At 44.9% G+C, this 27264-nt stretch overlaps 3 protein-coding genes across 3 annotated transcripts in view; 2 read left to right on the top strand and 1 right to left on the bottom strand.

Annotated features, from left to right (window-relative positions):
- Positions 1-53: 53 nt before the first annotated feature.
- LOC120434679 lies at positions 54-10125 on the bottom strand (the record flags this gene model as incomplete). The annotated part of the gene is made up of 3 exons (XM_039602935.1): positions 9918-10125; positions 6716-6951; positions 54-875 (listed from the first exon to the last, which is right to left on the bottom strand). Coding segments are annotated over exons 1-3 (1266 nt in total), but the record flags the coding sequence as incomplete, so codon positions are not given.
- Positions 10126-10202: 77 nt separating this feature from the next.
- LOC120434676 lies at positions 10203-12692 on the top strand. Its single transcript, XM_039602927.1, has 6 exons — positions 10203-10356; positions 11057-11145; positions 11261-11425; positions 11904-12112; positions 12267-12444; positions 12553-12692. The coding sequence occupies exons 1-6, from the start codon at positions 10229-10231 to the stop codon at positions 12690-12692; spliced, it is 909 nt and encodes a 302-aa protein (XP_039458861.1). The 5' UTR covers positions 10203-10228.
- A 5084-nt stretch (positions 12693-17776) lies between these two features.
- Positions 17777-27264, top strand: part of LOC120434674 — a 40803-nt gene continuing 31315 nt past the window's right edge. Inside the window, exon 1 of the mRNA XM_039602917.1 lies at positions 17777-17819. Coding sequence (XP_039458851.1) covers positions 17783-17819 — 37 coding nt within the window. The 5' untranslated portion in view covers positions 17777-17782. The remainder of the gene's footprint in view (positions 17820-27264) is intronic.

Genomic DNA, 27264 nt, shown 5'->3' with positions numbered 1-27264 from the left:
CAACTCTGCTTCCTAGTCCCAACTCTGGATAGTCAGATTTTGGGGGGTTTAATAAATTGATCCATATTTCTAGAAATGAGAGCTGCTCCATCCAAAGTGGGATGGATGCCGTCTCTCCTAACAAGACCAGGTTTCCTCCAGAAGGTTTGCCAATTATCTATGAAGCCCACATCGTTTCTGGGACACCACTCAGACAGACAGCAATTTAAGGAGAACATGCGGCTAAACATGTCACTCCTGGTCTGATTGGGGAGGGGACCAGAGAAAACTACAGAGTCCGACATTGTTTTGGCAAAGTTACACACCGATTCAATATTGATTTTAGTGACCTCCGATTGGCGTAACCGGGTGTCATTACTGCCGACGTGAATTATGATCTTACTGTATTTACGTTTACCCTTAGCCAGCAGTTTTAAATTTCCTTCAATGTCGCCTGCTCTGGCCCCTGGAAGACAATTGACTATGGTTGCCGGTGTCTCTAGCTTCACATGTCTGAGAACAGAATCACCAATTACCAGAGTTTGACCCCCGGCGGGTGTGTCGCCGAGTGGGGAAAAACGGTTAGACACATGAACAGGTTGGTGGTGTACCTGGGGCTTCTGTTTAAGACTATGCTTCCTCCTCACCGTCACCCAACCGCCCTCGTTCCCCAGCTGCTTGGGGTCTGCCGGGGAACAGCTAGCGGGGCCTACGCTATCTTCGGCTGCACCAGCTACAGGGGCCTGGCTAGCTACGGGTGAATGAAGGGTGCGAAGCAGAGTCTCCAATTCAGTAATCCTGGCCTCCAGAGCTGCAAATATGCTACATTTGTTACAGGTATCATTACTGCTAAAGGAGGCCGAGGAGTAACTAAACATCTGACACAATGAGCAGGAAAGTGCAACAGGGACAGGTGAAGTAGCCATGGTGCTAACGAGTCGGCTACGAGCTAAGCTAAGCTAAGCTAGCGAAACAGTAAAGAGACAGTGAGTGAATACTTTGGCTATAAATTAGGTAGTGAGCACACAGAAAGGGTGATTCAGATGAAGCACGTTAAGATTATACTATGAAAAAGGGATGTATCAAAAGATTTCAATTAAATTGCTAAGCAGAAAAGCTACTCAGAAACACCACTGTGTTTGAGCAGGAACAGGAAGTGATACTCTACCACAAAGCGAGCGAAACACCAAGTGACAGCGCCACCCACAGTCGTGAGTCCCACGGGGCCTCAGAGAGGTCAGCTGATCAGAACTAAACTCAAACAACTTCACTCCAAACTAACTGCTCAACACAATCAAAGTGAGCCGACCCACAAGAAACAAAGAGGACTTACATACTGGCTGATCAGAGCAGTGTGAGACATGAGGGTAACACAAATACCAACAATCATCTAACAACAACACAAACATTGGCCCCCAATGATAGGGCTGTGCTGGGTTTGGTCCAATCAGCACTTCCTGTATAGAACTACCAACAGCCCTCAGCAGTCACATGGAGCCTTCAGCAGCAGGAAAACAAAGAAATGTGACAAAGACAGAATTTAACTGTGTTGTACAAAAGCTCACTAAATGTGCTCCAAATAGAACTAATGGATTTCACCAAAGTCCAAATGAATGAGTGAGATATATGAACAAGAAGTGTGTGTCATTATATTTGTGTGTGCAGTGTGTGTGAAACTAACACAACTCATACTGCATCAAAGTGTTGCTGCACGGGGGTCACTCACTTCATAGTTGTGTGTCTGCAGGTGCGCCTGTCACACCAAACATCTTTTGCTGATTTCTGTTACCATGGTGCATTAACTTCCTGTTACTTTAACCATAAATCTGTGATCCCAGAGCTCAGTGAAGACAGGAAGTGAACCTGCAGCATCTACAGGAGGAAGAGGAGGGACCTGAGTTCCTGTTAGAGGAACAAAGTGCTGATTAAACAGACTGAACATCATGAGCTCTGAATAACAACCTCAAAGTTTCGTCTTCTCAGACTCACAGGGAGGAGCGCCTGCTGTCAGTGTCAGCAGCACAGCAGGTGTGAGTATGAAGGCAGACTCTGACCTGATGGTCACATGACTCTTCTTCTTCTGCAGAAATGATCCCTGTAACTGCTGCCTGCTCCAATCAGACGTCAGTAGATGATGATGATAAAATAATTTAAAATCTGTGAAGAAGATGAAATTAAAATGTAGCATCTGTAACAAATAAGACGAGATTAAAGCAGAAAATCATCAATCTGCTGATTTAGTGCACAAAGCGTTAGATAAACATTTTAATGTTTCCATTATTTAATGCTGAGCAACTTAGTGCTGCTGTTTATTTCTGAGGTGATGGCTGCACGTTAGAGTCTGAAGCTTTAGTCCCACGTAAACACTGGAAGAACACACAAACTCTACACAGAAAAGCTCTGGCCTGATGGTGGAATTGAACTCAAGACCTTCCAGCTGTGAGGCAACAAGTTTTACAGTTTTACTAACCCAGATAGCAAGATGACATTGAATCTATGTTGATTTTTCATCCGAACCGTCGGATATGGTCGGGGTTGAAATGCCAATGTTGTAACAACGTTGAAATACTGTGGTAAACCGACGGTCTTACTATAGGGACGTTGTAACAATGTTGATTTACCGTTGTTTTTTTGGTCACTGAAAATGGAGATGTCTAAAAACGCCTGCCAGGGTGGATATTTTCGAAAACTCCGTTTTTGCATTTATGTGTGGACCAGAAAAAGGGAGCAAACGCAGAGTCAACGGTCTGCGCCAAATTTGACGTCACACTGTGCTACGTTTTTGTCTCGGTGCTATGAAATCCTACAATGGCAGCCTTAGACAAAATACTGTTAATTTAAGTATATTCCGTGTTTAAATGCTTACATTTACACACACAGTAACTGTCCCTTCACACAAAGGACTCGATTCATCTTCTATGAGCTGTCTTTGTATCTAGTTTTCCCTCTTTATTGACGTTGTTCCTTATTTCTCCTCTTTTTTTCAGATCACATTTGGTTACTACCATCCACCCATCAATACGTAAGACAGTCACGTACTTAAAAACGTTCCTATTGTTAAAAATTTTGCTTATTTGGCTATTTCCAAATACAGCAATATTATTAAAATAGCAATATATTTGTTTAATCTGATATACACTGACAATGACATCACGCTGGTCAAGGAGGCGCAAATTACGCAAAATGGTTGAGGCAGCAGAGTCAGATATAATCAGGCACTTTAATGAGATGGTTGCTGAAAAACATAAACAAAAGAGCAATGCACAGGTTGAAAATAAGCGACCGCAGGTTGCAGAAGAGTCTGGTGTGTCCCACTGTTGTAACCCGGGTATAGACAGTCCTGTATTTCCCACTCGCTATGAGCACATTTCAGAAGTATGTGAGACCTATGTGTCACCCGACAAGGATAATGACTTTAGTTTTGACAGCTTTGGTTGCCATGCACCACAGTTTGATTCTGATATTAGTGATGCTGAAGCTGATGACGAAGCGCCCAATAATGAATTCTTAATAACAAGTTTAAGATACTGGGCTTCTACATTTTCAGTCTCGCTGGTGGCAGTAACAGCACTCTTGGGAATTTTGCGTGTGTTTCACCCAGACCTACCAAAGGATGCCCGGACAGTTCTCCGGACGCAAGGTCAAATAAACACAATAAAAGTGGATGGTGGGGAATACTATCATTTTGGTTTGGCTAAAGGGTTGGTCTCTCGACTAAAATCCTTGATCTTGCCTGCCAACTTGAACAACCTAAAATTGCAGTTTAATATAGATGGTTTACCCCTTTTCAAAAGCAGTAAACTTCAGTTCTGGCCAATTCTTGCAATTGCAAATGTTGACTACACAAAATCACCATTCCTTGTTGGTCTCTACTGTGGTCTTGGTAAGCCAAAAAGTGTAGTTCAGTTCTTGGACCCATTTGTGAAGGACCTCAGGCACATTTTGAAGTATGGCATTATCTACAATAGCTGCCAGATAACTGTTAAAGTATGTTCATTTGTGTGTGATGCACCTGCAAGAGCTTTCATTAAAAACATAAAGGCTCATAATGGTTATTCTGGTTGTGATAAATGTGTTCAAGTAGGTGAATGGAAAAACAAAATGACATTCCCTGAACTTAATGCAAAGCTTAGAACAGATTCAGATTTTCAGTTGATGACTGATGAAGACCACCACTTGAATCAAACATTGTCTCCTTTAGCTGGCATGGTTAAGATGATAACAATGTTTCCCTTGGATTATATGCATCTATGTTGTCTTGGAGTCACAAGAAAACTCATATACTTGTGGATAAAGGGCAAAGTACTTGCAACAAGGCTGTCCAGTCGAACAGTAGTTGAAATTTCAGAAAAGTTGAAAGCTCTGCGGCCTTATACACCAAATGAGTTTAACCGCAAGCCAAGGGAATTGTCTGAAATTGATAGATGGAAAGCAACAGAGTTGCGAATGTTTATGTTGTACACAGGGCCCATAGTGCTTAGGAATAGCATTCCAGTTGAGTTCTATGATAACTTTATGTTGTTTTCTGTAGCAATGCATCTGCTGTTATCCCCCTCTATGTCTAATGAAATGGTTGATTGTGCCAATGAATTCCTGGTGTCATTTGTTTCTCACTTCGGCGAATTGTATGGTATGGATGAAATTACATACAATGTACACCAGCTGACACACCTTTCAGAAGAATATCGACTCTTTGGCCCGTTGGATAACATTGCTGCTTTCCCATATGAAAATTACTTAGGCCAGATTAAACATCTCTTGCGCAAGCCTCACTTGCCTTTACAACAAATTGTAAAAAGACTTTCTGAGAAAACGGATGTGAAGCCAGCACCGCCAACAAAAGCACGAAAGTTAATGCATCAGCATCATGATGGTCCACTTGTGGCTCCGATACACCATTCAGAGCAGTACAAGAAAGTAGTGACAGAAAAGTACATCTTGTCGGTAGGGGATGACAATTGTGTGCAGGTAGTCGATGACATTGCTTTAATCCGCAATATTGTGAGGGTAGATGGTGAGACATTTGTTATCTTCCAAAAGTTTTGTCACAAAGAGTCTTACTTTCAGTACCCCTTACCGTCATCCAGAATTGGATGCTACAGAGTGTCGCAGCTGAATAGCAGACCTGGCATTACAAGGCTAAATAATATTTCTGGCAAATATTTTCTTTGTCCAGACAACACAGCTTTCATTGCATTGCCAATCATGCATAGTCAATAAAAAAAACAAACATTTTCTTTAATCAGGTTTGCATGTAATTGTTTCCTATATACACTTTAAATTATTATTAAATATTTAGTTCTGTCTATAGATTTAGTTTTGTAGTGACTATGAAATATATTGTAATTATCTGTTTCCTGTTTATCCTAGACAGGGCAAGAAAAGACTCCAAATTTTATAAAAAGTTAAAAATGAAAGACTGGTGCATTGTGCAGTTCAGCACTGGTGGTACAGAAATAGTGCCTAGTTCATGGTTAAATGGGGAGAAATTGTCATGGCCTCCATATCCTCCGCGAGACACATTCAGGATCCACGCCGCAGTAAAGAGGAGAGTTCATCCTGGTGCAACATGGCTCACCTATGCACCAGTCCGGCTTCTCATAAGCCATGGTGGGTATCATCTAGATTGGTGTTGTATAAATGTAACTATAACAAGTTTTTCGTGTTCTACTTTTTGTGTGGCTATACATTGTGTTTGTACTTCCAGACACATTTCAAGAAGCTGAACGCAGTCTCCAGAAATATCTCAGCGAACACTGCGATACGTCTGACCTTCAGTCCGAAGCTGAAACTCAGACCACTCTTAAAAGAAAGCACAAGTAAGACTTTTTTTATTCACAAACATATCTTTGATTTTTCAGAATTTATCATTTTTTTCTTTTGTACATGTCTGTGTGTCACGCCCGGTGTGGCAGGCGTGTGGAGATTGTAGAGAGGACCCACAAGGCGGCAGCTCTGGTGTAGGTGAATCTTTATTTACACGCGGGGGTATGCACAACAAAGGCAGGGGAACAAGAACTGAAAAACCTAAACTGGAAAAACTAACAAAGCAAACCCGAAACGAAGATGCAGGGAGGACCGAGGAAACACATATGGAGAGACGCAGGGACATCTAGGGGAAACAACACAGACGAACCAGCAATCACTAAGACAAAAGACACGACTAAAATACACTCAGAGAACACAGGGAGATACACACAGGTGGGGGACACAGCTGGGAGAGATTAACCTGACAAGACAAGGGAGGCAAACTGAAAACACTCACATCAGACGCAGACCTTCACAATAAAAGCGGGAAACACATACACACAAAGACACAGACTAGGAAACGCGGACTTAACACAGGAGTAGACGGCAGAACAGAACAACACTAAACAGTAGGAAGAACAGAACCAAAATGACACTAATAGAAAACACAAAACGCTGGGTCAAAAGGACCCAGGATCATGACAGTACCCCGTCAAAGGCTGGCTCCAGACAGCCCAAGAAGAAAACAAAACAGCCAGAAAAACAGAAAACAACCGGACCAGGGCGGGCGGCGGGGTCCAGGACGGAGGGCTCGAGGCAAAACAAAACAGGAGCACTAGAAAGTCCACAACAAAACGCGAGTCCAGCACCAAAAGAACAACAACAAAAGAAACACACCGGAGCACAAGAAAACAGAGTCCAAAACAGAAAGTTCAGGGGCGGCCAGGGGGCCGACCGCACAGGAGTCCAAACAGTTCCGGGGGCCGACCGTGCGGAAGGCCACGGTGGCGATGTGGACCCAGGTCAGGGGCCGCCCGGGGCCGACAACCCAGGAGCCCGGACAGTTCAGGGGCGGCCGTGAGGACGGCAGCGGCGCCCGGCGTGGGCACAGTTCAGGGGTCGGGCCGTGAGGGCGGCAGCGGCGGTGACCCAGGTGGAGGCGGTCCGGGGGCCGCCCACGACGGCGATGTCGCCTGGCCAGTGGCCTGGAAGGTGGCCAGTCAGCTGCGGACCCCGACGGGGTAGGACCAGGCGACGCTGAAAACTCGGAGGCTGGACCAGGCGACGCTGAAGACTCGGAGGCTGGACCAGGCGACGCTGATGAGGCCGCGGAGGCTGGACCAGGCGAGGCTGATGAGGCCGCAGGTGACGGCGTGGAAGCCGGAGACGATGAGGCCGCAGGTGACGGCGAGGAAGCCGGAGACGAAGAGGCCGCAGGTGACGGCGAGGAAGCCGGAGCGAAGAGGCCGCAGGTGACGGGCGAGGAAGCCGGAGGCGAAGAGGCCGCAGGTGACGGCGAGGAAGCCGGAGACGAAGAGGCCGCAGGTGACGGCGAGGAAGCCGGAGACGAAGGCACTGCAGCTGGCGGCGTAGATGGTGAGGCTGCAGCTGGCGTGAATGAAGAGGCGGCAGCTGGTGTGGAAGCCAGAGGCGGCGGCGCTGCAGCTGGCGGCGGCGTGGAAGCCGGAGACGGAGGCGCTGCAGCTGGCGGCGGCGTGGAAGCCGGAGACGGAGGCGCTGCAGCAGGCGGCGGCGTGGAAGCCGGAGACGGAGGCGCTGCAGCAGGCGGCGGCGTGGAAGCCGGAGACGGAGGCGCTGCAGCAGGCGGCGGCGTGGAAGCCGGAGACGGAGGCGCTGCAGCTGGCGGCGGCGTGGAAGCGGAGACGGAGGCGCTGCAGCAGGCGGCGGCGTGGAAGCGGAGGCGGAGGCGCTGCAGCTGGCGGCGGCGTGGAAGCCGGAGACGGAGGCGCTGCAGCTGGCGGCGGCGTGGAAGCCGGAGACGGAGGCGCTGCAGCTGGCGGCGGCGTGGAAGCCGGAGACGAAGAGGCCGCAAGCGGCGGCGTGGAAGCCGGAGACGGAGGCGCTGCAGGCGGCGACGTGGACGGTGAGGCTGCAGCTGGCGTCGGCGTGGAAGCCGGAGACAGAGGCGCTGCAGCAGGCTGGACGGATCCCTCGGACCCTCCAGCGGAGACAGGAGACGAAGGCCGGAGCGGTCCCTCGGACCCTCCAGCGGAGACTTGAGACGAAGGCCGGAGCGGTCCCTCGGACCCTCCAGCGGAGACACGAGACGAAGGCCGGAGCGGTCCCTCGGACCCTCCAGCGGAGACTAGAGACGGAAGGCGGAGCGGTCCCTCGGACCTCCAGCGGAGACTAGAGACGAGGCGGAGCGGTCCCTCGGACCCTCCAGCGGAGACTAGAGACGAAGGCGGAGCGGTCCCTCGGACCCTCCAGCGGAGACACGAGCGAAGGCGGAGCGGTCCCACGGACCCTCCAGCGGAGACTAGAGGCGAAGGCGGAGCGGTCCCTCGGACCCTCCAGCGGAGACACGAGACGAAGGCCGGAGCGGTCCCACGGACCCTCCAGCAGAAGCCATCACTAAGCCAGCAGCCATGGAGGCCACTAGCACACATGAAAGCAACTGGCACTGCCCAGAGCACTGGCCCTGCCCAGGCAACGCTGACATGAGGTGGTACTCAGGGGCTGCTTAAACTGCAGGGGTCCAGAATTAGCTGGGGCCTGACACCTAGCCTCTGGGGAGCCCTGAGTGGCAAACTGTACCAACGGGCGGCTAACCCTGAAAAGTACACTGAGAAGACGTAAGACTTCCTCCCTGCGTGGAGTGAGCGGGTGAACCAGGTGGCCCTGGGGCCTGAACTACAAGTAACGGTGACACTGGAGGCACTGGGGCCTGGACTACAGGCGGCACTGGGGCCTGGACTACAGGCGGCACTGGGGCCTGGACTACAGGCGGCACTGGGGCCTGGACTACAGGCGGCACTGGGGCCTGGACTACAGGCGGCACTGGGGCCTGGACTACAGGCGGCACTGGGGCCTGGACTACAGGCGGCACTGGGGCCTGGACTACAGGCGGCACTGGGGCCTGGACTACAGGCGGCACTGGGGCCTGGACTACAGGCGGCACTGGGGCCTGGACTACAGGCGGCACTGGGGGCACTGGAGGCTGAACTACAGGCGACACTGGAGGCACTGGAGACTGAACTACAGGCGACACTGGAGGCACTGGAGACTGAACTACAGGAGGCACTGGAGACTGAACTACAGGAGGCACTGGAGGCACTGGAGACTGAACTACAGGCGACACTGGAGACACTGGAGACTGAACTACAGGCGACACTGGAGGCACTGGAGACTGAACTACAGGTGGCACGGGAGACTGAACTACAGGTGACACTGGAGACACTGGAGACTGAACTACAGGTGACACTGGAGGCACTGGAGACTGAACTACAGGTGACACTGGAGGCACTGGAGACTGAACTACAGGTGACACTGGAGGCACTGGAGACTGAACTACAGGTGGCACTGGAGACTGAATTACAGGTGACTCTGGAGGCACTGGAGACTGAATTACAGGTGACACTGGGGGGAACTGAGCCGAAAGGGGCACTGGAGACTGCACTGAGGGTGAAGCTGGGAGCACTGGAAACTGCACTGAGGGTGAAGCTGAGAGCTCTGGAGACTGCACTGAGGGTGAAGCTGGGAGCACTGGAAACTGCACTGAGGGTGAAGCTGAGAGCTCTGGAGACTGCACTGAGGGTGAAGCTGAGAGCTCTGGAGACTGCACTGAGGGTGAAGCTGGGAGCTCTGGAGACTGCACTGAGGGTGAAGCTGAGAGCACCGGAGACTGAGCAGAGTGTGGCACCGGAGACTGAGCAGAGTGTGGCACCGGAGACTGAGCAGAGTGGCACCGGAGACTGAGCAGAGTGTGGCACCGGAGACTGAGCAGAGTGTGGCACCGGAGACTGAGCAGAGTGTGGCACCGGAGACTGAGTAGACAGTGAGTGAGCGACTGACACTGGAGACTGAGTGGAGAGCGGCTGCGTAGCAGCTAACTGAGCTAAGAATGGCTGAGCAGGCGATAAGCTGTTTACATTGCTATCTGCAGCACAAAACACTGCCCCAGAACAAACAGTTCCACAATCCATAACGGAAAAAGAGTCCTCACCCACCACAGCCGGCGATGTAGAAGTCCGAATGTCCGGCTGTGGGGTGGCGCGCCGGCGGCGCGATCGACGTTTCTTCCCCGTAGCCGGCTCCGACCGGCCGGGCAAGAACACATCCGGCGAGTCGGGCAGCGAGGCAGGAGTGGCTGAGAGAAGGTGAGGAGTGTGCCGGAGAAAAGCCTGCATGGTTGGAGGAAGTGACTTTAGAAGCCATGGCAGGCCAGAAAACAGCCGTTGTAGCCGGCTTTCCACGGCGCGAAGCTCCTCTCGGAGGGTTCTCAAGCCATTTCCCGAGGAGGATCTCCACATTATAGGTGATGTCATCTTGGAGCTCCTCGGACGGATTGAATGCCGCAGGGTCCATGTTGGCTGGTTCGTGCTGTCACGCCCGGTGTGGCAGGCGTGTGGAGATTGTAGAGAGGACCCACAAGGCGGCAGCTCTGGTGTAGGTGAATCTTTATTTACACGCGGGGGTATGCACAACAAAGGCAGGGGAACAAGAACTGAAAAACCTAAACTGGAAAAACTAACAAAGCAAACCCGAAACGAAGATGCAGGGAGGACCGAGGAAACACATATGGAGAGACGCAGGGACATCTAGGGGAAACAACACAGACGAACCAGCAATCACTAAGACAAAAGACACGACTAAAATACACTCAGAGAACACAGGGAGATACACACAGGTGGGGGACACAGCTGGGAGAGATTAACCTGACAAGACAAGGGAGGCAAACTGAAAACACTCACATCAGACGCAGACCTTCACAATAAAACGGGAAACACATACACACAAAGACACAGACTAGGAAACGCGGACTTAACACAGGAGTAGACGGCAGAACAGAACAACACTAAACAGTAGGAAGAACAGAACCAAAATGACACTAATAGAAAACACAAAACGCTGGGTCAAAAGGACCCAGGATCATGACACTGTGTTGCTTGGTCCAAAAAGTGGAAGTTGGTAAACCTTTTAAAAATGCAAAGCCGTGTACACTTGTGCACTTCAAAAAATCATTGTATACTGCACCATCGTGCACATCTCCGTTTCCTGTGTGTGTGTTGTTACAAATCAAAGTGTACAAAATATGCCAAACGCACATTTGTAATTACTTATGAACTTTTTCTACTTATTTCTTTAGACCATATCCCGTGTACACGTATAGTGACTCAGAGGATGAGCAGCACACCAAAAAAAGGTTTCCCCAGGCACCTCGAGTGAAAATACCAGGTAATAAAATAATGTCTAGTGTCTGTGTACATATCTGTGTGTGACACATGGAAACTTCTTGGACAAGTTGTCTGTATTCTTAAGTACTTTAAAAAAGTGATCTTTTTCGATACAGCCCTCAACGCTTCGCAGTCTTCCCCCCAGCCCACTGACAGCAGACATCATAATGCCTCTCCCAGCTTCCGGCACCATTCGCCACTCCGGGAGAACATTCCGAACGACACACCTTTACAATCTCCACAGCATGCAGAGGCTGATGTCGAGGCCTTCCCTATAGATGGTATGATTTTAAATTTTGTTTTGAAGCTGAATCACAATGTCATTGTGCACTAATCTTCAAAAGCAGATATAAAGCCGTTTATACCGCTGAATGTCATCTTGTTGTGATTTGTTTTTCTGTAGATTCCAGAGACTCTGTGAGGCCACTATTACAAGGCAAGTTCAAACATCTTGGAATTTCAGTTTTTACATGTTTTAAATGGTAAATGGCCTATATTTGTACAGCGCTTTAACTAGTCCCTAAGGACCCCAAAGCGCTTTACACATTCAGTCATCCACCCATTCACACACACATTCACGCACTGGTGATGGCAAGCTACATATACAAATATCAGATATATGTGACAGGCAAAAACTTTTAGCAGTTAAAACAACTAATACTTGAATGTAGAATGTTACACCATCACTTATGGATATATTAGTGTTTCGCCACACACTGCTTAAGCCATTAATCTTTCTGTAATTGTTCTTTGAAACAGATGCGACCGCACAAAAGATTTTAACAATGCTGTCAGACCTGACAAGATCTGTCAACGAACTGCGTGAGGAGGTCAGAGCCATCCGCAGTACCGGCTCAAATGAATCTCTAGATGCTGGGGTACTCCCTTTGGATTTGCCCTTAAACAGCATTGAGGAGCTAAACCATGCAGAGGCAGCTCTTACGTCGCAAGAGGCAATTAAGGCAATGGTAAGTATCTAAAGCTTATGTACACTTTGTAACTATAAAGTGTAATAGCTGTCAGATGTGATTTAAATGCATAACATCCACATACACACAAGCCCTTGCATAAACATATAAGACATGAGACACGCTAAATCCATCTCTTAAAATGTGTCTATAGGTGGGACGCTTTGCCTTGATTGGAGGGACCACACTTGAGGTGCGAGTCTGCCGTGTAATGGCTTATGCCATTACAAATGAGCTGGCCTCACAACTAAACTGGGCAGGGAAAAAAACAAAGGACCACACGAAGCAAAAAAGGGCCTTTAAAGAAACTGCGCTGTGCAGATGCATATTTGGTAAGTTTTACCGTTTATTGTAGTTTTATGAGGCTAAAGTGAACAATAAAGGGATCAATTGATCTGCTGGGTGTGTTTCACATGTCCTATGTCCGTTTTTTGTCCTAGATGGCCTGACGCAGCAGTTAGGAGCGAACTCGATGTCAGAGTTTCTCTTTGCACAGGCAGTGCAGAAGTGGCTACGGTACGCCCCAGACCGTTTGGGTGGTGCAGGACGGACATCATCCGTCCCCATCCCAGGGGAGTAGTAAAAACTACAAAGTTATATTAAAATATAAATGTAAAATAGAAACCTGTGTATAAATAAAGTATTTAGCAAACACAACATGTCTATTGACCTTTTTTTTGTTTTTGTTTTTTTTTCTTCTGATACATCACATGCAATGCTTTCTTATTTTAGGATATTAATATTGACATGATACATTGTGAGACATTTCATTTTTATAAAGGGTGTCCAGTTTGAGGACTCAGTGCAATTATGTGTTTAGGTGGTTTAAGTGTTGATGGAAACATGCAGTAGTTTAGTAATGGTTAAAATAACTATAAAGCAAGGTAGATTTCCAGTCATGATTTAACTGTTGTTTTAATAAAAAAAAAACTGCGAAAGAGGTGGAAAATCAACACCATAGCTCAACAGTGTTTCAATATCAGAATCTGACATTGTTTCAATGTCAACAGTATTAGAAAATATAACGTTGAATCAATGTCAGGTTTCAACATTGATTCAACATCAAAACCTGACGTTGTTTCAACGTTAAAAATGGGTGCAAGAGTGACGTTGGGTCAACGTCACACTTCAACGTTGATTCAATGATGTCGCCTGATATTGACTCAACATTGTTTCAATGTTTCCTTGCTATCTGGGAAGTCTGTGTGTGTGTCAGGGAACGTTCCTACTAAGGTGGAACAGAAAGAAAAGGAACATTAAAACATGTGGTGATCCAAACTGGGCCTTTATGAAACTAGTGAAGACACAACAGAAGGAGTCTGAGACAGCAAGCAGAGAAGGGAGCAACAGAAAGAACAACATCATCATCTTCCCTTATGTAGCAGGTTTAGTGTACTTCAGACCCAGCAACACACTCAGACACATACTGGTTCATCCCAAAGACAAAACTCCAGAACACAAACTTAACAATGTGTTGTATGCAGTACAGTGTACAGGAATGCTCAGACCTCTACACTGGAGATGTGATGTTTACAGATATTTTATTTTGAAAGGTCGAATGTAAGGCGGAAGGAGTAGTAAAAAAAAAAGAGAACGAAAAACGTGATGAAGATGAAAAAGGGATGAAGCACATTATTGCATATGCAAGCAGAGCACTGAGTGATGTGGAAAGGAGATAGTTGCAAACTGAGAAAGAAGCACTCGCCATTGTGTGGAGTTGCGAACATTTCCATTTGTATGTTTATGGACATTCATTCACACTGGTGACCGATCACAAGGCACTCGAAATCATCTGGAATAACCCAAGATCGAAACCACCTGCCAGAATAGAAAGATGGGACTGAGACTTCAGCCATATAACTTCAGAGTGGAATGCAGGAAAGGTGCTGATAATGCAGCTGACTTTATGTCACGTCATCCAGTGCCAACACAGGAGAATGAAAGTGCTCGTACATGTAAGGTTGCAGAAGAGTATGTCAATTTCTTCTATTATCACTCCACCCCAAAAGCCATGACACTTCAGGAGATAAAAACAGAGACTCTGAAAGACCAGGTTCTGCAGGAAGTCATCAGTCACATCAGGAACAACACGTAGCATCTAACAGATAAATCCCAGCATGCTGACGTTTTGAAATCATTCAAACATTTCAAAGCGAACTAACAGTAGCTGACTCATCTGACTTCATACTCTGAGGCACAAAGATAGTTATTCCAACTGTCCTACAAGCAAGAGCAATACAACTGTCACACGAAGGGCACCAGGGTATCGTCAAGACCAAAGCGCTGCTACGTACCAAAGTTTGGTTCCCAGAGATTGATCGGAAAGCAGACTCTGCAGTTCAAAACTGTCTGCAATGCCAAGCTAGCACACCTGTCACACACCCGACCCTCTGCAGATGTCACCATGACCCGAAACACCCTGGCACAGTGTCAGTGCAGATTTTTATGGACAGCTTCCTACGGGGGAATATCTGCTCGTCATCACAGACGAGTATTCTCGCTATCCAGTCGTTGAAAGTGTACGCTCAACATCAGCATCTTCTGTTATCCCAGTCATTGACAAAGTGTTCTCCATGTTTGGAATCCCAAGGACGGTAAAAACTGATAATGGTCCTCCTTTTAACAATGAGGCTTTCTCACAGTTTGCAGACTACCTGGGATTTCATCATCACAAAATCACACCTTGTTGGGCTCAGGCGAATGCCATTGCTGAGAGATTTATGAGGACCCCAGGTAGAGCACTGAGAGTTGCTGAGACACAGGGCACACCATGGAAACAGCAACTAAACATCTTTCTTCGTGAGTACAGATCTACACCTCATAGCACAACGGCGAGCTCACCAACCGAAATACTGTTTCAAGGCCAGCTATACACCAAACTCCCCTTCTTTAACTCCACGGAAGTGTTCAGATGCTGAAGTGAGAGCAAAGGATGACGGTGCCAAGATCAAGATGAAGGTGACTGCAGATGCAACCCATCACGCTAAACCACACTCACTAAGTCTGGGTGACACAGTGCTGCATCGCCAACCCAAGCACAACAAATTATCCACACCATACAATGTAAAACCTACAAAGTGACCAAGGTTAAGGGTTCTGAAATTACAGCTACAAGGGATGGACACTCGATTGTCAGGGATGCATCATTCTTCAAGAAAACATGACATGGACTTGAAAACGCCTGGACTGCATGTCGACCCCGCCTTAACAGACAAGCCCAGATACCCAGTCAGATCTAACAGACACGTACCCATGCATCTGTGTGATTACATCAGATCTAAGACTTGAACATCTGAGTGACCAGTTGAAGGTTACGCTGTGTGAACATGTTTGATGTGCCTGAATCTAACACCTGTATTCTAGTGTTGAATGTTTATAGTGTTTAGTCAGAGATCTGTGCAAATGCAGTTCTGTTCAATTGATGTTTAGGTGTGGAGAAACTTAAGCAATAAGAACGTTCAGTAATTTTATCAGGCTTGTTTGTCATAGGTTCAGATTAATAATTCACCTCACTGAGTACCTAAGTTTGTTTAAGAAAAAAAAAGGGGAGGTGATTGTGATGTTTATTTTGAAAGGTCGATTGCAAGGCAAAAGGAGTAGTTAAAAAAACAGAGAACGAAAAACGTTAGAGGAACAAATTAGCGCTGCAGACTGTGTTGCTGCTGCAAGCCTGAGAATTACAGAATGGAACTGATAAACACTGAAGGTGTCATCATTAATATTTGAGGCATGCAAACATTACAGGAGAGACCAAACAGCCACGTCATAAACGCACAACATAGAAGAGCCACCTCCACGGGACAAGAGTCGGCCGTCCATCTGCATCTAAAGGTCAAAGGTCACTCTTTCGAGAATGCCGATGTTCACATTGTGGACAGAGAAGACAGATGGTTTGAAAGAGGAGTGAAAGAAGCATCTATGTCCACTGTGAGCGACCATCTTTGAACAGAGGGCGGGGCTTACAACACCAACTCTCTGCCATCTATAATGCAGTCTGAGATCCTTCCAGACGCCTCAACACCCACTCACAATCAGGTGACCTCAGCAGGTCACATGATAGGCTGAGGCAAGTCACACCTGTGATGGTAATGACCCACGCCATGTTTCACATGTTGGTTATGTGATGAGCCACATGATCAATAGTTGGTCAGTAACCCTCAGCACCATCTCCAAGGTGACAGCCCCTCTAGGACTGACATACCTGAGACTCTCCAGGTATCACATGAGAGCAGAAACATCTTCCAAGAACCAACAAAGATCCTTCTTTAAGGTTTTACTATGCTGTCACCATCTTGAAGTCCAGGCTGGTGGAGCTTCTCTGGTTTTTACAGCTGGAGATCTGACTTCACATTTAAGCTGGAATGAAGCAAGTGTGCTGCTGGTTCAATGACTGCTCACAGGCTCTGATACACAAACACAGGATCTACCACTAATCACATCACACTCATAAAAAGCAGGTGACTAAAATTTCAGGGTTTTTTTTTACTGATTAAACAATAAAATTAAAATAAAACAAATCACAAAATAGATTCCCATTGATGTCAACATCTCACATTGTTACTACTTAAATGTTTATCAGAGTAAATTTTGATGGTTTCAAGATAGACAATTAAAAAGAAATATGAAAAAGTCACGGGCAGCACGGTGGCACGGTGGTTAGCACTGTTGCCGCACAGCAAGAAGGTCCTGAGTTCAATTCCGACATCAGGCCGGGGTCTTTCTGTGTGGAGTTTGCATGTTCTCCCGTGTTTGCGTGGGTTCTCTCCGGTACTCCGGCTTCCTCCCACCGTCCAAAGACATGCAACTTGTGGGGATAGGTTAATTGGAAAATCCAAATTGCCACTAGGTGTGAATGTGCGAGTGAATGGTTGTTTGTCCCTGTGTGTTGGCCCTGCGACAGACTGGCGGCCTGTCCAGGGTGTACCCCGCCTCTCGCCCTATGACAGCTGGGATAGGCTCCAGCGCCCCCCGCGACCCTGAAAAGGATAAGCGGAAGCGAATGGATGGATGGATGGATGGATGAAAAAGTCACATTTGACTTCTTTTCTCATCAGTACATGAGCATTTATATCATAAATCACATTCATATTAGGTTATATTAATGAAAACTATGACTTAAGTGGAAGTTAATGAAAGGTGATGATATTACTCTTAATTTATTGAGGCTCTTCCATAACTCATATTATGTTATTAATCTGTTGCAGATCTTATTACTGCCTCATGAATCAGATTTTAACAGGATGTGTTCAGTTTAACTCTCTCACCACCATATAGGCTCAAACTTTAAATTATAATAATATAATAATTATAAATGTAAACACTTTTATAATTTCAACATAACAAAGTTCACTTCCTGCATGAAGGTGATCCACAGCTCCATGAACTATTCCCACAAACATCACTGAGCCTCAGACTTTCTTTAACAGGCCTGTCAGACCACAATGATCCAGCTGTTTGTGTTCATGTGCCACATTTATACGTTTTATTTAAAATCTACTTCACACACATTTTATTATCTGATATCTGCGACACACGGAGACTTCCTGTTAAACAGAAAGTAAACTTTGTGCGTGGGCGTGTTTGGGAGCTGCAGGTGTGTCCAGGTGTGGGTTCGTTGGGTCAGCAGAGGATTTAACGGGACTTTGTCGGTTTGAGTTGTTTTAAAGGAGGATGAAGACGCTGGTGGTGTTCCTGCTCCTCATGAACGGTAAGAAAGTCTCTGTTTAACCTGCAGCAGCTCCGCGGACAGTCCTCTGTGACCGGAAGTGTTACACTCAGGTGCAGCTCGCGCCTCTGACGTCATGGAAATTCACACAGTTTTGGAAATACAGATTTAATGATGAGGCTTTAATAGTAAAAGTATGAGGGAAGGTTAGAAACAGACCAGACTAACAGACTGTGGACTTTGTAGTCACAGATTGGACACTTCCGGTATGGCAGAGCTAGCTAACCATGCTAAAGTAGCCTCGTGTCTGTGCTGTTTCCGGTCTGAGCCGAGCTCATTCAGCCCTCTGAGCTCCGTTTCTCCGCACTAAACACAGCACAGGTGCACCTGATCAACGGTGATGCAGGATTGAGACATTTATACCACAGGTGCATCTACTGGGAGGCTGTCAGAATTTTTCAAAAATATAATAACGTTTTTTTTTGTTTGTCTGATTTTCCAAAAGAAATACAAAATGATGGTGATTAATAGTTCTGATTATATCGAAAGAATGAGCTGGATCAATGAGTCTGAAAGATCTTCCACTTGATTAAATTTCTGTTTTCCATCCATGGAGATCAGGATTCTGGGTATTTAACTTCATGTCTCACTGGTGGACCTTCAGTCCACCTGTCCAGGGCTGGGTGCTCGGGTGTGTACTGAGTCACCCCCGGCATCTGCTTGGTGTGGCCTGCTGGCTTGTTGCCGAGGCCCCCTGGGGCTTCTGCACTGTGTCTGCTGGCTGACCCCCGTCCAGGGGTCTGCTTTGGTCTTTTCTGAGTAGGTAGTGCGATTGAACCTGCGGTGAGCCTCTTTGGGCTCTCATACTCTGGGGGCATCTAGATGTCTGGAACTTGCATCAGAGACACACTATCTTGGCTGTTGCCTCTAAACATATCATGTAGTCCTGTGTGCTGCTCAGTAACATTTAATATCATCATTTACTGGTACTTATGCATATCTTGGTTGTTGCCACGGTTTCTCTGTTGTTGTTGTTTTTGAGTGTGTGTGTGTGTGTTTTAGGCAGGTTTGGAGCAGATCCTCAGCGTTATTTCTCCATCTCTATGTTTCTCTCCCTGTCCTTCTGTAAACTTCCTCACCAATTTCTTTCTTTTTCTTCGGACGGTCTTTTCTGTTCTGATTGTAATAACTCAAAATAAAAAATCCTTATAATTTTCTAATAAAATATGACTGCCATTGTAGCAAAAGCAGTAATGATGCACTTTATTATTCTTTTGGGCATTTTTTTTTTTTGGCCTTCAGACAATAATTCTCATTCTTGTCTTGTCCTGTCCAGCAACACTGCCGGACAGGACAGGCAAAAAAAAGAATATAGTAATTAGGGCTGTCAGTGTTAACGTGTTAAAATTGGCTAATTCACATTAACAAGTTAACGCAGATCAATCTGTGTAAGGAGTTACTCGGTGTTAATGCCTTTAAGCCACATTAACGCGTTAACGCCATCATCATGACTAACACGATTAGCAATTTAGCCATCTGGAGCGGAAACTGACCCAAAATCCCTGAAATGTCTCTGTCAACACATTTCGAGCAGTTTGTCCAAAGTTTGTCCTTTCTGAAGAAGCCCCCTGTGTCTGCTGGCTGAGCCCCATCCAGGGGTCTGCTTTGGCCTTTGCTGAGTGGCTAGTGCGTTAACAATTCATGTTAACACGTTAACACTGACAGCCCTAATAATAATGCATGTAAAAGCCAAACAGTATGTCAGTTTGTTATCCTGGTATTCAGTCAATCTCACTCAGAGATCAGAGTTCATGTTCAGTATGTTAAGTAATTTAAAAGAACAGTCTGAGCTGTGGATTTAAACAATAAGAAATATATAAGTGAGTCACATATCAAACACAGACCATTAAGTGTAATAAGAAGCAGAATAAAAAGCTGAGTGTGAGGGTCAGGGTGCTGTCTCACTGCAGAGGCTTCAGGCTGAATCCTGCTGAGCTCACAGAGTCAGACTCACCTGTGCAGCTTGGACAGGTAAACACATCAGGACATGAGGAGAGTTGGCAAAGTACAGACATTCAGTACTTAAGTACAACTACAAATACCACTATTAAAAATACTCCAGTAAAAGTGAAAGTACTGATTCAACTTCTTTACTCAAGTAAAAGTAAAAAAGTACAGGCTCTGACATGTACTTAAAATAAGAAAGTAAAAAGTAGCTCTTTGAAGGATGTTTGTAAAATATATTTATACTGGGGACACAAATCTGGTCTAAGTCTTCTGTCAGAAAGACTGCAGCAGTCCAGGAGTTTGTTAATTGTCTTTAATTAAGTCCCACAAAAGAATTGTTTACATGAAAATGTTTGTGAGGCTTAATCTGAATTCGGTGCAGCCAAACTTGAACTTCTTGTTTTATAGTAAACAGCACGTGTGACTATAAACATGGTTTTCTGGAAACAGAAATGGGCAATTTTATAATTAGTAGAGTCATAGATAACTAGGAAAACAATCACAACACATCATCTACTCAACACAAGCAATATCTCACAATGTCCACAAGGGGTCACTGCAGACCCAGAATTGGCTAAATAGCACATGTGTTACAAGTTGCTAATAGTGAGGCATAAATATGGCAAGCTAGCAACAGTTAAAGGAAACCATAGAAAAGTCCTTTATTCCTCATCCCGCTGATTGTAGTCATTGCAGGAGATTACAGCCAGATTATAATCAGTATCATGTTAATGAATCTGCCAAAGTAAGAACACTTACAGATTCATCAACTCACTCAATCACACAAAACTGTATTATAGCTGCGTTACAGCAGCTCCTTCAGTCATTCCCACTCTGTGTGCTGAGCACGTGACCACTGGTGTGCTTGTTTCCTTTGGGTGCGCTTGATTCTTGCTTCTAGACATCCTGAGGCCAAGTCAGAGCAGGAAATTTGAACAATGTTTCTATTTTTGTGCAAAGCTAACTGAACCTTGTGCTGTATTAACATAATGATAAAATCAAACTTTAGTACAAACTTTAGTCTAACTTTTTATTCTAATTGTATTCAGCTTGAACCAGAAGAAAAAGAAGGAAAATAAAACTATATTTCTATTTCCTGTTGCTACATTGTAGAGGGCGACTTTGCCTCTAAACAGGAACATGTGTACAGTCCTGCATCAGCAGCTTCATTCTTATACAGACCTTTCTACTCTGTTTGTTAAACTGAGCTCTATGTTTGCTACATAGCAGTCAATGAATCCAGTTTTTATACCACAGTTAAGTTAATGTAGTTAAATCTGTGTATTTGTAACTCAAATATTCAGTGATCTGTTTTAAACACAAACCTGACTTTGACATATTTAAGTTGGTATGAACACAGTCAGAGCTGCTGCTGCTTTTATTGTTCTGTTGCTTTTTAAAAGCTTTCTGTGCAAATCAATTGTCACATGCTGGGTCTCTAAACCAGCCCTCTGAGTTTTGTTTTTGTAATTTTGAAGTTCTCATGTTGGTTTGGTGATTAAAGGTTTTTGTATTATTTTTATATTTAGGGTTTAGTGGATGTTTTTGGGTAGTGATTATTTATCATCTGTCCCCTTCGTTTCTGTGTTTGGTTCCTTGTCATGTGTTTTAGGTCTGTTAAGCTTTTGTTGTCATGTCAAATTCTCCATGTTTCCTGTTTTATGTTGAAAAGGGTCTTGTGTTCTGTGTTCATGTGGCTCGTTTTACTCTCCCCTGTGTCATTATGTTTCATTCTAGTCAGCTGTGTCCTCATGTGTCTCAACTTCCCCTGATCACCTCATGTGTATTTAAGTCCTCAGTCTTCAGTGTTGTGTCGTCTGTACTTTTCCCCTGTTGTCTTAGAGATCAAAGTTCCCTTCATGTTCATAGTATTTTGAGGTGTTCATAGTCTTCTCACAGTTCAGTCATAGTTTTCTTATTTTGGTCTCAGCCTTTTGCTTTATTTTTATATGTTCAAGTATCAACCACAAATAAAGGCTTGCCTTTTGTTTAGTTTATTCCATCTCCTCGTCAGTGTCCACTCTTGGGTGCTCCACTCTTTTTCTACTCAGTCTGTCTCCTGCAGACCGTGACATCAATAGAAATATTTATTGTTGCATTTTAAAGCTCACAGCACAGCAGCAGCATGAAGAGTGTTTGCTCAGGAAATACACGGGTCCCTGAAGAGTTCAAACAGGAAATATTCCTGCATTAAATCTGCAGTTCAATCATCAGCAGCTCTCAGGTTGAATCAAAGCACAGATTACTGCCAGTGTCATCTGTCACCAGGCAGGTTTTAACAGGCGTGTAAGCCACATATTATTATAACACCCTTTTATATTTGTATGATAAACACATGTCATTTAGTTGTGTTTGGTCTTTTAACTTGTGCTCAGTTTGCACAATGAATTCATGATGGAAATCTCTAATAAACTATCAAAATAGACACTATTTCCCCCCCAACACACTCTGTCGGTGGCTGGTACCCCCATCCTTCGCTGAGTTGGTGGTTCTTGGTGCTCGGGTGTGTACTGGCTGATGGCTGCTTGGCGGGGCCTGGCCCCCTGGCTCCATTACGCCCCTGCTTGGGGGTGAGGGGGCCCTTGGGTCTTGGATCTCTGGGCCCGTGCTCTGCTCTGGCACAGCCGGCTGCTGGGATCCTGCAGGCTCCTCACCAAGGCCCCCTGTAACTTCAGCACCATGGCTGCAGTTTCTCTGTCGTCTGGTTTTGTTGTGTGTGTGTGTGTGTGTGTGTGTGTGTGTGTGTGTGTTTGATTGTTTTGTTTGTTTGTTTGTTTTTTAGGCAGGTTTGGCGCAGATCCTCAGTGTTTTTTTTTCTCTCCCTCTCCTTCTGTAAACTTCTTCACCAATTTCTTTCTTTTTCTTTTCTGTTCTGATTCTAATATCTCAAAATAAAAACTCCTAATAAATTTCTAATAAAATATGACCAATATAGCAAAAGCAGTAATGATGCACTTGGGAAAATCACAACACATGTAAGAAGTAGAAAGTTCAGATATGTGTTTAACATTGTAGGGAGTAAAAAGTAGTTAGAAAAAAAACTACTCAGGTAAAGTACAGATACCTGAAAATTGTACTTAAGTACTTACTGCCCAACTCTGGAGAAGAGGAGAGTTTTTATTCCTCACATTATGTAAATTGATTAGCTGTTAGAATTGTCATCAGTTACTATGAATCCATGTAATCAATATACACTAATAATGTAACATTACAGTATTATCCTGAATGAGTTTTGCCTCCTGAGAGTTACAGCTGTGTATGATGTGATCATCAGGCACAAACTAAGATTTACAAACGTGTGAAATCATTTGTGCCTCAATCCAGACACAAATAAAAAACTAATGAAGTATTTTACAAATGTGTGAATCCAAAATATCATTTAAAGACACATTTTTGCCCCCCAAAATTCTTCCTGTGTCTGAAAATATTTATTAGTTTGAGTCCCTGACAGAAACTTAAATATACCTGATACACACCTGTGCATGTGTAGTTTTGCTTTCAGTGAGTCACATTTAGTGTGTGCAGCCCAACATGATGGCAGACTGCCACAGATCACTTCTGAGGAAAGAGGAGGCGTTCAGCTTCCTCATAGTTTCACACCTGCATGAAGCAGCCTCACCCTGACAGCTTCAAATCACTGTATCAGCTGATCACTTCCTGTCCTGTGATTGGCTGAGCTTCAGGCCTTCTCTCAGTCAAACTGGAAACAGGGATTGAGACAGTGTGAGGGTTTGTGGAGCGCCACAGTGCTGTAATGAATCCTGTAGTGGAAGAAGTTCTTTCACACTCTTCATCCTGGAGCTGCTTTATGTCCATGATCTGCATGGAAACACATCTATGGAGAGGAAATCCAGCTGCTGAGGGTCACATCTGCATCATTGTAGCTACAGTGGATGTTTCAGTGTCAGGACTGAAGGCGGAGCTTTGTGCGTGTCAGGGTGAGGCCGCAGCAGCCGCCTCCAACCGGAGCGCTCGGGCGTGAAACTAGGAGGAAAGCCGACGTCCTCCTCTTTCCTCAGAAGTGATCTGTGGCCGGACGGACTTCATTCCACAGATGTGCTTTAACAAAGTGTGAAGCTGAACTCTGAGCTGTGACAGTGTGAGCAGTGTGAGAGTGTCAGTAGATGATCAGCAGAGGAAAGTGAAGCTGCTGTGAGCTGATGTCCTGAAGGGCTTTTAAAGAGTCTCTGAGTTTGACAGGAACATGAAGATGTTTGTGGTGTGTGTGATCCTCCTGCACGGTAAGTACACCTTCCTCTCTGCTCATCATCATCTCTCTCTCTTTAATGTGTTGAAGTGCAGCAGGAGGAGATTTCCATCAAACACTGGATTCTGATTCAGATCAAACTAACAATCCAAAGCAGCAACTTTCAAATCACTGGATTCTTCTTGGTGGCTTTCAGATGAGCTCATGTTACAATCAGCTGCTGTGTGTGTTGTTGTGTAGCTGAAGCTTTGAACTCTTCAAACTAAAGAGCCAAACTGATGATTGACTGTGCAGCTCTGACATGGCACCAAATGTCCCTGTTATCAGCTGCTGGATGGACGTTATCAGAGCTTTTTAGTCCCACACGGATCACCAGGAGCTCCTCCTCTGTCTGCAAACAGGCTCAGCAGCTCTGATCATTCATTGGAGTCAGCACAGAGTGTGGAGACATCTAGTGGTCGTGGAGAGAAGTGCATATAACGTGTGTTCATCAAGCTTTAAAAAATTCTGTCCAATCACAGACCTTCTCATCTTTTTAAGTAGAGACAACATGCACACAGCTCAGGATGTGAAGTTTGTGTCCCAGTTTAGCTCAGTGAGTCGAGCAGCTGAAAGGCTGCTGCAGGGGCTCAGGTTCAATTCTGCAACAGATTTTATTGAAAGGTCCGATCAGACTGAAGTTTGTCTCCATTTCTTTGGATGTTCCATATTTTATGGAAATATGAGAATTCCCAGAAGACCAAACATCAGCACCGAGTTTGCTGAACAGTCCAATGTGACGAGTCAGACTGACATCATTCACACAGAGCGAGCTCTCAGCAGGTCACATCAATAAGAAGGAAGGAATCATTAAACATGATCACACTGACTGTCTGATATCCTCATGTTCACACTGTTCTACATCATAATGTTGTTGCAGGACCATCACTGCATCTGATGATCATATTTTTGTGATGTTACATATTTCAGGGAATTTCTCTGAAGCAGGAAACAAAAGAAAACAAACAAAATCCTGCTGCAGCTTCATCCAGTTATTTAAATGGTTAAACACACTGGTCACAGTTAGAGGTTTAAAGTAGCTGCGTGTGTCCACAGATCAGCTGACCTGCTGGATCTTCATGATCAGTCTGGTTTCCTGCAGATAAAGGCTGAGACTCTTTAGTGCTTCAGTTCTCCAGAGAACCAGGAGGTCTGAGATCTGCAGAAACACAAAAACAAGAGCTGAAAATAGTTACTGTGAGAAAACAAGGCCGGAGCATTACTGAGTTTATATAGTTATTATACTTACTGCTGCAGAACATTGTCCTTTAAAAAAGATTTGCTGTTATTATAAAATAAAATCTTGTGATAAAGAACAGATAAGAGTTTCATTGAAGAGCAACATGAGGAGGATGAGGAGTAACTATGAGGTAATTATGACACCGACAGCAAAGAAACACTGAATAAAAGTTTAATCTTTATCTGAATTATCGTGAAGGTTCAGTCTGAATTCTCAGGGCTGAATCTGAAAACACTGATGAAAGCTGACAGTGTGTCAGACACTGACTCAGGGAGGCACAAACCTCTTCAGTGAGGGATGGAACAATCTCCAATATGTAAATGGAGACAACAAAAACACTTTAAACTATTTATTATATCAGTATCTCTTCTAACAAAACCAACACAAGGTGATTTTTTACAAGCTTTAAAGCAGAAAAACACTCTGCAGTCCGCACTGATAAAACAACAAGAACTTGCACAGGTGAAAAGGTTGTTGGTGGGGGTGGGGGGCAGCGGAACGGTATATATAATGAAAGGTGTTGGATTGGCCAATTGGTCATGATCGACTCTGGGCTGGACCAATTACAGCCGAGGAGGCCGGATGCACCCTCCCCCTTGTTTAGCAATCTTATAGACGAACTCAAGAAAATGGAGAACAAAAAAAGGAAAGGAGGTGTTTATGAAAATATCACTAAATCTGTCATTTATTAATTTTAATAATAATTAATGATCATGTCTCACCTCTAGTGTTCTTGGTCTTAATTTAAGGTTTCTACCATGTGTTGTAGATAGTTCAGGAGGTTAACTCGACCAAGCACTCTTTTTGTTTCCACCAGGGGCGATTTTAGCCCATTTTGGGGGGTGCTTCAGCAGCCCCCAAAATGAATCAAAGCACCCCCAAAAATTTCTTACGTTTTTTTGACAATATTTGCTGTTTGTGGGACACAATACTAAAAATAAAAAAGCATACAGTACGTAATTGAGATGGAATATTTTAACAACAAAAGTATAAATAACCCCTCCCCCCTCCCAAAATGGTTTGTTCCAGCTCGGCTCTCCCCTACCCTGGCTCTAGCTCCGTTGCTGCCAGAAAGATGGTGGCTGAGACGCAGTGGAGCGGAGGTGGAAAGCTCTGCCTTAAAACAGGACATATTAGCTGCATTTAACCTTCAGTTACTCTTTATATAGTTAGGTACGAGTCAGGCCATGTTTCTTTTTAGCTGAAAACATTACATCCAGGTAACCTGCAGTGTTGAAAACGTGTTTCCCGACTATGTTTGCTACCCTACAATCCGTCCTGCTCTGTAGTAAAATCAGCGATATTTGACCGTCCTGTTGCTCCCATTGAAATGTATATAGCCTATTTAAAATCTAAAACTTATCATTGTCCGTAGCTACTGCTGTTACAACTGTCCTGTTTAAAATGTAATGAGAGAAACTGGTTATTTTGTCATGTGCCGATATTGAACCCAAGGTACTAACTTGCTAACTGAGTGGATGCCCATTAACCTTATAACTCCTGTTGTGTGTGTGTATGTACAGAGGGACAGCCAGGTTCATAATGGATATGAGGAAGATTTTTTCAAAAAAAGGAGCCACATTCAGGTAAAAGTGTAAGATCAAATGATCCGTCAATAAAGGATAAAGTTGGATCAGTGTTTCAATATTTATATATTTTATTAGATGTACATGTGGTTTGGTTATTTGCCTTTTGGTTGAAAGTAGACTGAGAGAGGACTTTATTATTAGTGATCTTAATAGTATTATTTTTTTTTTTAATCTAATTGAATACAATCTATTTGTGTATGATTGTCAGTCCAAAGAGGGAGAGAGGAAAGAGGAGAACATGAGGAGAAAGTACAAGGTCAGGAAGAACCTGGTAAGAAAACAGACAGGGAATACTAACAGGCAAAACAGAAACTGTTAAACTGACAAAGAAAAAAAAAACCTAATTTTACTCGTACAATCTGGAAGTTGTGTTCTCCCTATATTGAAGCTGCTATACAGAATCTG

This window comes from Oreochromis aureus, linkage group 3, assembly GCF_013358895.1.
Source record: "Oreochromis aureus strain Israel breed Guangdong linkage group 3, ZZ_aureus, whole genome shotgun sequence".
Lineage (NCBI taxonomy): Eukaryota > Metazoa > Chordata > Actinopteri > Cichliformes > Cichlidae > Oreochromis > Oreochromis aureus.
This window is presented reverse-complemented; position numbering and strand designations above follow the sequence as displayed.

Excerpts from the sequence above, each read along its gene's own strand:
- LOC120434676 (XM_039602927.1), top strand. The coding sequence starts at position 10,229 with ATGTCATCTTGGAGCTCCTCGGACGGATTGAATGCCGCAGGGTCCATG. Across the intron at positions 12,113-12,266 it reads AAGAGGCAATTAAGGCAATG|GTGGGACGCTTTGCCTTGAT; the intron begins GTAAGTATCTAA and ends ATGTGTCTATAG. Across the intron at positions 12,445-12,552 it reads GCTGTGCAGATGCATATTTG|ATGGCCTGACGCAGCAGTTA; the intron begins GTAAGTTTTACC and ends TTTTTGTCCTAG.